The sequence below is a fragment of the Miscanthus floridulus genome, chromosome 2 (genome assembly GCF_019320115.1).
Source record: "Miscanthus floridulus cultivar M001 chromosome 2, ASM1932011v1, whole genome shotgun sequence".
Classification (NCBI taxonomy): domain Eukaryota; kingdom Viridiplantae; phylum Streptophyta; class Magnoliopsida; order Poales; family Poaceae; genus Miscanthus; species Miscanthus floridulus.
In genome coordinates this window covers 56,981,148-56,990,209 of record NC_089581.1, presented here as the reverse complement: position 1 = coordinate 56,990,209, position 9,062 = coordinate 56,981,148, and the positions used below count along the sequence as shown (strand labels likewise).

The window sequence follows — 9,062 nt, the reverse complement described above, 5'->3', positions numbered from 1 at the left end:
TTGACATTTGTTCATGAAGAATAGAAGATGTTGAAGAATAATACATGACCAAAAATGTTAAGTGTTGTATTCTTTTTTCCCTATGTGGGGTTTTACACAAGATTTTTAATGAGGCAATATGTGTGCAATGTAATTTGCGAATACGATCTACTCTTTTCTCCTAAACTGTTTTAAATTACCACTAGGTTTTCGGTTAGAGTTTTCAATGAGGCATGTACATATCGTGATAATCGTCGAAGAGGAAGTGTTGTAAAACATAAAGATTCTAACTTGAAAAGAAAGGAGGAGGAATTATAGATCTTAGTCCATTCTCTTAAGCTTGTTGTGAACTATATATACATGAGATGAGAGCTCTACGTTATAATCATCAGTATTCGAATGATAAAGAATAGTTCTTCTATCTCGTGTACGTCTATGTATTCTTTGATTTTTATCTACTGGATTGCTCATATGAGACGGGGAGAGACAGATTTTAACCGCTGTCAACGTGTTTTACAACATTTAGAAACAACTGAGTGGTGAACAATTAACGCGATATGAACAAACACGTGGTTTTTAGAAACTGATAGACTGACAGGAACACCTTAACGTTACATGACAAGTCGCGTACACCATGCAAGTAGTTTTATTCTGCCACTCTAGCTACCTACTAGGTAGCATGCCTCGAGAGTAGCAATATATAATTGTCACAAACGACACACAAATCAACTGTACCGTCATCCTCTCATTCTCTAGATGCAGGTACAATTACAGACTCCACGTACGTGACAACAACAACGCAAGCCGCAGGACAAGGGGACCTGATCAAAGAACATGTCTTCGTCCTTCCCTTGCTGGCGGCCGGCCGGCAAGACCACCGGCCGCCCCCCGCGCGACCGACGGCTGGTTTCATGCGTCGGACCAGGTGACTGGGACCTCGCCGATGTCGGTGTCATGCCCGAGCTTCTTCCAGACGGCCTTGGACGTGTCGACGATGTTGTTCTTGCAGCCGTGGCGGGAGTCGCACTCGTCCACGACCGTTGCCTCCACGGTGCGCCCGTTCTGCACGCTCGTGATGCGGATCTTCTTGTGGCACCTCTTCCCTCCCGCGTACCACCCCGTGGACAGCGCCACGATCAGGTCGTTGTCGCTGTGGTACTTGCCGTCGCACTCTGATGGGCCTCCGCCGTCCTCGTCCTTCTGGAACCCGTTCACCGTCATCACCGCGCGCGTGCCGTGGGCCGACACCGGCGGGGACGAGCAGCCGTTGCCCTTGTGGCCCAGCAGGACCGAGTCCCCGCCGCACGGGTCCGGGTCGTGGTGATGCCGCGCGACGCCGCACGAAACCTGCACCAGAACAAGCACGGCCAGGACGACGGCAAGCGTAGCGTTCGCCATTGCTAACAGCTCTACCCCCTTCGTAAGCTGTAGCTAGCCTTGTACTTGCACTTGCACTTGGTGGTTCTTCAGGTGTGCGGCTCGAGCGGTTTAAATAGGCGCGCGCGTGCGGTCGAACCACGTGTCAATCGCATCGTTGTTTGAGCACTGAGATGCAACAAATCCGTTTTCCTAGAATACCACTACGATTCTCTTTGGTACACTCGATACCGGACGGGGACAGGTCCGTGGTAAACCGATGGTTTTGGATTTCATGGTGTCGCTTATGTTATTACAGCGGTAATATCCAAGGGGGGATATGTTATTACCGCTATTATTGGAACGGGTATGCATGACGGCAGCAATGATGTCCATGTCGTCAGAAAAAATTCACCAGTGATCGCAAATCACGTTATTAGCTGTACTTAACCCTATGGACACTTTCGTGAAAGTTCCAAACCCCTTCGGAAAAAGACAAGTTGCCCATGCAGGGACATGTCAACACCCACTGGGCTGTATAAATATGTAATAATCTGTTTTTTAGAACTGAAAAAGGGGCTTTCGCCCCTATAGGAATTTTATTAAAAGATAAAGTCACAAGAGGAGACAACAGTCAAGACAAGAAAAATTAAGAAACAAAGAATGAAAGAAAGAAAATAAAATGAAGCAAGAAAATTACGAATGATTCTGGATCCATTGATCAAATAAAGCGGAGTCTTTTGCCTTGGCCCTTAAGGTGAGAAGCTGGATTTCTTTCTTGAACACCTCCTTTGCCCAGGACATCAAAATTGCAGAGATCATGAAGAATCTATTATTAACCTGTGATCTTATCTCCAGTATAGCCTCTGTAGCTATGATGTTACCTTGGAAGGATATTCCAATTGAACTCCAACATTGCTTAGCAAATGGGCAATTAAGAAACAGATGTGCAGAGGTCTTCTCAGCGCTCAAATTGCAAACGACACAGTTATATGATTCAAGTTGCATGTTCTTTCTTTTAATGATATCTCTTGTGCTTAGCCTATCCTTTAGAAGCAACCAGAAGATGACTTTCTGCTTTGGTTGGCAAAAGCATTTCTAGAGTCAGTTGAAAGCTTGGTGGATTTCGCTGTCACCAATCAGAAATTTGTATGCTCTTGAAGAGGAGAAGGCCCCCCAATTTGAGTTCCAGATGTCATGCTGATCCATCAATGGAAAGTGCTCTCTTATGGATTCCACTGCTTGTAACTGACTAAAGGCTTCTGTTGACAATGGCAGGCCGAAAAGACCATTGATTGATTGCTGATGGTATACTGAATGAACTGAAATCCATTTGTTCTTGGCAAAAGAATACAGTTCTGGATAGTCAGACTAGAGTGGCTGCTGCATCCAATTGTCTTGCCAGAAAAGGCAAGTTTGACCATTCTGCACATTTACCCTTAGATAAGGATTTAAAAGTTTCAAGGAGCTTTAAGATTGTCCCTCCACCAAAAGGAGCCTTTTTTAGGGTGTTGCCTGACAGCTTTCCATTTGGATAGTGTTTTTCCCACACCATTGTTACCCAGGGTATATCTCTTCTGTTCAAGAACTTGTCTAGATTTTTCATCAGTAAGGCTTCATTCTGCTTCTGTAGATCCAAAACCCCTAGACCTCCCTCCTCCTTTGGTTTGCAGACCATCTCCCAAGCAGCTTTGGAAGGTTTCCTATAATTTAAATCTGATCCCCTCCAAAGATAGTGTTTTATGAATTTGTCAATTCGCTTGAGCACTCCCTTAGGCAAGGCAAGGGCACAGAGACGGAAGGTGGGAAGAGCAGTGAGGACTGCATTTGTCAGTTCAAGTTGCCCAGCTTGAGAAAGGAAGAAAGAAGCACATGCAAGTCTCCTCTCACATTTGTTTACCAATGGAAGGAAATCCTCAACCTTAGTTTTGGTGAGGCCAAGTGGAAGCCCAAGATGAGTGAAGCCAAAGGTATTTGCCAAGAGATCAAACTTGGTTTCAGAAATGTTGATGGGAAGCATCAGAGACTTACTGTAATTGACCTTCAAACATGTGGAAACAGAGAAAGAGTGGAGGACAGATTTGAGGAAGAAGAGTTTCCTAGCATCTCCTTCGAGGATGATCAAGATGTCATCAGCATACTGAATGACAGGGAAGTCAGTGCAGCTGTTAAGAGGGATGGGCAAATTAAGGAGACCAATAATGTCCTTTGCCTTGTTAAGGACAGATTGTAACAGGTCAGCAGCCAGGACAAAAAGCAAAGGGGAAAGTGGATCACCTTGCCTCACACCTATTTTACAATGAATATTTTTGCCAGGGACACCATTGAGTAATACCTTAGAAGATCCAGTTGAAAGAATGTTGCTGATCCAAGAAATCCAAGTTTGCCCAAAGCCTCTAGCTTCCAATAATTTCAGGATGGTTGAGTGTTCAATTTTGTCAAAGGCCTTCTCAAAGTTTAGCTTTAGTATGACTATTTCCTTTCTGGAGTGGTGGCATAGGTGTAGCTATTCAAATGCCCAAGCTAAGCAATCTTGAATGGTTCTATGTTTGATAAATCTATATTGGTTCTTATGGATGAGAGAAGTGATTATGGTCTGTAGCCTATCAGCCAAGAGTTTGGTAATTATCTTCATGGAAGCATTGAGCAATGACATTGGCCTATAGTCAGAGATGCAAGAAGGGTTGTGATTTTTGGGGACAAGGGTGATGAAGGAGGAATTAATGCTCTGCAGGCAAACATTGTTATTTTGGAATTCCTAGCATAACTCATACAAGTCCTTTTTGATTATTTGCCAACATTTCTCGATGAATTCATTGCTGAACCCATCAGGCCCAGGAGATTTGTCATTAGGGAGCATTTTCACCACACTGTCAATTTTAGTGAACTTATCTTCAATCCCGCCAAGATCATGATGCATTTGAATTAGGGAGGTAAGGTCAAAGAGCATATTATTGAATTCAGAGGCTCCCAGTCTTTGTTTGAATGATTGCCAGATAACCAGTACCTTACTAGCATGTGAAGTGTGTACCTCCCCTTCATCTGTTGCCAACTTAGTGATAATATTTCTCCTGTGCCTTATTGTTGCATTGGCATGGAAACATTTGGTGCCAGCGTCTCCCAGAGTAACCCACTTGATAGAGCCCCCTTTGCTTCCAATATATTCTCTGTAGTTCCAACAGATGCAATAATTTTCCCCTTAGAATTTCTCTAAAATTTCATTCTTCCAGAGTTAGATCCCTGTGATCTTCCAGGTTTTCAAGGAACTGAATAGTCATGGAGATGTTAGCAATGCTCAGCTTCTAGGGAAGGATTGACTCCAAGATTTGAGGAAGCTTCTCAAGTTCTTGAATTTCTTAGAGATGGTTCTGGCCTTATCCTGAAGGAAGGTGGGAAAGGACCAATTTTGAAGGACCAGATCAAGGAAGCCAGGTTTAAGCATCCAGAAATTTTCAAATATGAAAATGTGACCCTTGGGGATGTCAGTAGAATAATATGTTTATTTGAGATCTAGAGTCATTTGTTCTTTTCAATCATTCATTTACATTCACAACGTCCTAGTTTTATAGGCTCGTATCTCTTTTTTTCCTCTCATCCTTCACTGCAAAAGAAATGATCTTTACATCTACGACTTTGATTTGTCACACAACGGAGGGATTGTAGCATCATCACTATCGGTTTTGCAGGTTTTTTCTTAGATAATGGATTTCATTAATACCGGTATTGTGGTCATTATCAACTGAAATTGATGCTACCAATCATAACCCGTAGAGATGCCTTGGGAAACTATCACAACTGGTTTGTTACACATGTACTATTTATATATTAGAAAACGGTTTTCACTACTAACGCCACATATTTTTTCACTGGTGGTACACAAAAGTAAACGTCAAGCATAGTGCCTAAAAACTGCGAAATTATTTCTATTGGCGGTCTATATAACACGACCACTAGTAGAAATGGTCGATCTTATTTTTACTGGCGGTAGTTTTAGAAATAGATATATTGACTGGTAGTAGGTTATGTCAACCGCGCCCGTACAATAGCCCTATTTCTAGAGGCAGCTGTCATAAGGCTGCAGCTAAAAATCTGGTTCCTAATGGTGGTCGCCCTATTTCTAGAGCTAGTTGACTAGTTGTCGTAAGAGCAACTCAAGAGAAAAACTATCTGTGTCGTGGAATCTATATTGAAGTATTTTGAGAGAAAAATAGAGTTGAACAGGTATTGAATTGTATCTCGTGTTATAAAATAACAACTTAACAAGCCATCTATCCCGGAGTACGTTGTCGCATGCTAGATATAGCTCACCGGCACCGCTAGCCATCCACCTACCCCGCGCGTATTCCCTCACGACGCTCGCAGTTCCCGCGTGCGTGTCCTTTAATTTGCAAACTCAGATCGGTTCCCGTTGTGGTCGGCACGTTGGATCATGCGGCAGCATTGTGCGACGGTAGCGGACTCCCGGACCCCGAGGCTGCACAAGACGAACGCGAGCTCGGCGCGCGGGGTGATGAAGCCATTGCTGTTGGCGTCGAAGACCATGAACGTGTAGTGCAGGTCCTCCTCGACAGCATCGGCGGAGGCGGACTCCATGAGCGTGGTGAAACTCGCGTAGGCTGATGTAGCCATCGTTGTCGGCGTCAACTTCCTGCATCATGCGGGACACCTCGTCGTCGGTGGCCACGTAGCCCATGCTCTCGAACAGTCCCGCATGCTCGGACGCGCAACAGAGAATTATCGTTGGTGGTTTGCCTTGACTGTTGCGACTTGCGAGGCCTTGAAGATTCGAGGTGCTCTAGTTGATGAGGAGAGGGATGGCGAATATGGAGGAACAAACTCCGGCTGGCTGCCTTTGGTGGCTAGCGGCCAGCCATAGCTGGCCAGCACTAGCCTCCCCTACGTGGAGCTTGGCTGGTGGGATGTTAGGACTGCTATCTCTACGTCGGCTGTCCCTAGGACCGTGCCGGACGAGCTACAGGAGGGCCAGCCGCTGCATCCAGATGGAGAAAGAGTCAAGCGGGCCAAGGCCGGAAGCAGCCGGGTGTTTGGGCCTGATTGGGTCAACGTGTGAAGCCCAGCTGGAGATGTGTGTGCGCGTGAGTCATTTGTTATAGCACATGCTTGGAGGAGGGGTATTAACTATCTGTAATGAACCTTACCTGAATGAGATTTTTAACTTTTTGCCATCCTTACGGATGACACTCCTTCATTTGCCACTTTTATACGCGCTCCTATACAATTGCCATAGTAAACAGTGAACCTTCCACGTTTTTTCCATTTTTGCTGACATGACACGCCAGGTGGGCACGCTAGCGTGGTAGTGAGCCTGAGAAGGCCTACAGAGCATGCGAAATGCCCTATTTACCCTGACCTATTTACCCCTATTGCTTCTCTCCCTCTACTCATTGATGGCAGGTTGATCGCCGCTGCGTGCCGAGGTTGTTCTGATCGGTGACGAGTGTAGCGAGTAGATCCGAGCCACTACCCTGGAGCCACACCAAATCGATCACGACCACTACACCAGATCTCGCCGCCAGCTTGGGGCCATGGATCCGAACACCAAATTGCTTGTCGATGAGATGAAGGCACTGCGCTCGGCCTTGGAGGGCCGCATGGGGAAGGTGGAGTTCTTGCTGGGCCGACGGATTGGGTCGGTGGAGAGCTTCATCTTCGAGTGATTCACCAAGCTAGAGGATGCAGCCTAGGTGTTCGACACTTAGAAGCCGACGATCGACGCGTCGGTGAAGGAGCTGCGTCTCGAGATGGGCACGATCCGCAAATCCGAGGAGGCCGTGGAGAAGATGCGTGAAGAGATGACGGCGTTGCGCAAGACGGTGAGCCATGCCGCGCTCGACGCTGGTCCATCGGCACCGGCGGGCATCCTGCATCAGCCGGGCGTGGGCATCGCGTCCTTGTCCGCCGGGAAAAAGGCTGCTAGCCCGTTTATTGGGCCCCACATCGAACTTCGTCACCGGGGACTCGAGTCTTCGACTCAGTCTCCGGTCAAGGGTACGATTCCGATCTCTGCTGCTACCTTACAGTTGGGTCCGATGCCGGTTCCTCTGCCGCGTCCGTTCCCGGGCATGCACCGCCCATTGTCAGGGTCGGTTCTTCAGCAGGGAGGGCGTAAGTTTCAGATCGGGGATGGACCAGTTCGGGAGCAGCCATGAAGGGATCATCAGAATCATGGGGGTTACCACCATCACAATAGCAAACTCCCTAAGTTCAATTTTCCTGGGTTTGATGGAGAGAATCCTAAGCTGTGGATCTCTCGTTGTGAGGACTATTTTGAGATGTACTTTGTGGAACCTAGTCAGTGGATTAGAGTGGCCACGATGCAGGTGTCGGGGGCAGCGGCTTGCTGTCTGCAGTCGTTAGATCCAAGCTTTAGGTCGGGAAATTGGGGGGAGTTTTGCCGCTTACTTTTAGATCGGTTTGGTAAAGGACAGCATGAGGTGTTGTTACGGCAACTGTTGCATATCCGGCAAACTGCTGGAGTGCAGGAGTATGCAGACCGTTTCACCAAGTTGGTAGATCAGTTGTTGGCCTATGACAAGAACACTGACCCTCTGTTCTATGCCATTAAGTTTGTTGATGGTCTTCGAGATGATATTCGTTCTGCAGTTCAAATGCAGCGCCCTACTTCTATCGATACTGCTATGGTTTTGGCTCTGTTACAGGAGGAACTGGTGGATCCATCCAAGCGACGTGATGGAAGGCGGTCAGACGGCTACAGCTTTCCCAAGCTGCCACCAAAGGGGACAATGCCATTGCCTACCCCACCTTTGGTGGACAAGGGTGTCCGGGTACCAGCTGGTGCTGCGGCCTCTGATGATCGGCGTTCGCCCACTGTGGATGCTAAGTTGGCCGTGCTGAGGGACTACTGTCACGCCCGGGGCCTCAGCTTCTGCAGCGACAAGAAGTGGTCTTGTGATCACTGTTGTCCTGAGAAGATTCAAGTACTTGTGTTGTAAGAGGTATGGGATCTTTGTCATGATGATGATAGCGATGACTGTTGTGATGACAATGCTGTTTAGGACCAAGTATTGGCCGTGGAGGTATTTGCAGCGACCATAGGTCAGCCCCCAGCCCAGGCCATCTTATTCAGTGGTACGGTTCAAGGGCGATCCCCACTATTCTTGTGGATTCTGGTAGCTCTTGTTCATTTCTCAGTGAGTCCTTGGCAGTTCATCTTTCTGGAAGCTCTCAGCTGACAAATGCACCGAAGGTTCGTATTGCTGATGGCAGTTTGGTTCCTTGCTCTCTGGGGTTTCGGGCTTTGCAGTGGGAAGCGCAGGATACTGTGTTTCAGTCTGACTTTCTTGTGATGCCTTTACCATTCTATGATATGATTTTGGGCATGGACTGGTTAGCTTCTTATAGTCTGATGCAGATTGACTGGGACAGGGAGCATAAGTGGTTGATTTTGCCGTATGGTCAGTCTTCTGTGCGTCTGCAGGGCCAGTTAACTGAACTGCCAGTGGGATCAGTCATTCAGCGGCCGTGTACTCTGATTCTGATACTCCTTCCACACCAGCGTTGCCACCTGAAGTGTCCCAGCTACTTAATGAGTATCAGTCGGTTTTCGCTCCACCTACTGGATATCCACCTGCTCGTCAGTTTGATCATCCTATTCCGTTGACCCCGGGTGCAACTCCAGTTCAGGTGCGGCCTTACCGCTATCCCCCATCGGTTAAGGATGAGATTGAGCGTCAGGTGGCTGAAAT

The 9,062-nt window shown here is 47.2% G+C and overlaps 1 protein-coding gene across 1 annotated transcript; it reads right to left on the bottom strand.

Moving 5' to 3' along the window:
• Nucleotides 1-612: 612 nt before the first annotated feature.
• LOC136538889 (putative ripening-related protein 6) lies at nt 613-1,421 on the bottom strand. Its single transcript, XM_066530822.1, has one exon. It carries the CDS (start codon nt 1,375-1,377, stop codon nt 889-891), a length of 489 nt encoding a protein of 162 aa, XP_066386919.1. The 5' UTR covers nt 1,378-1,421; the 3' UTR covers nt 613-888.
• Nucleotides 1,422-9,062: the final 7,641 nt, after the last annotated feature.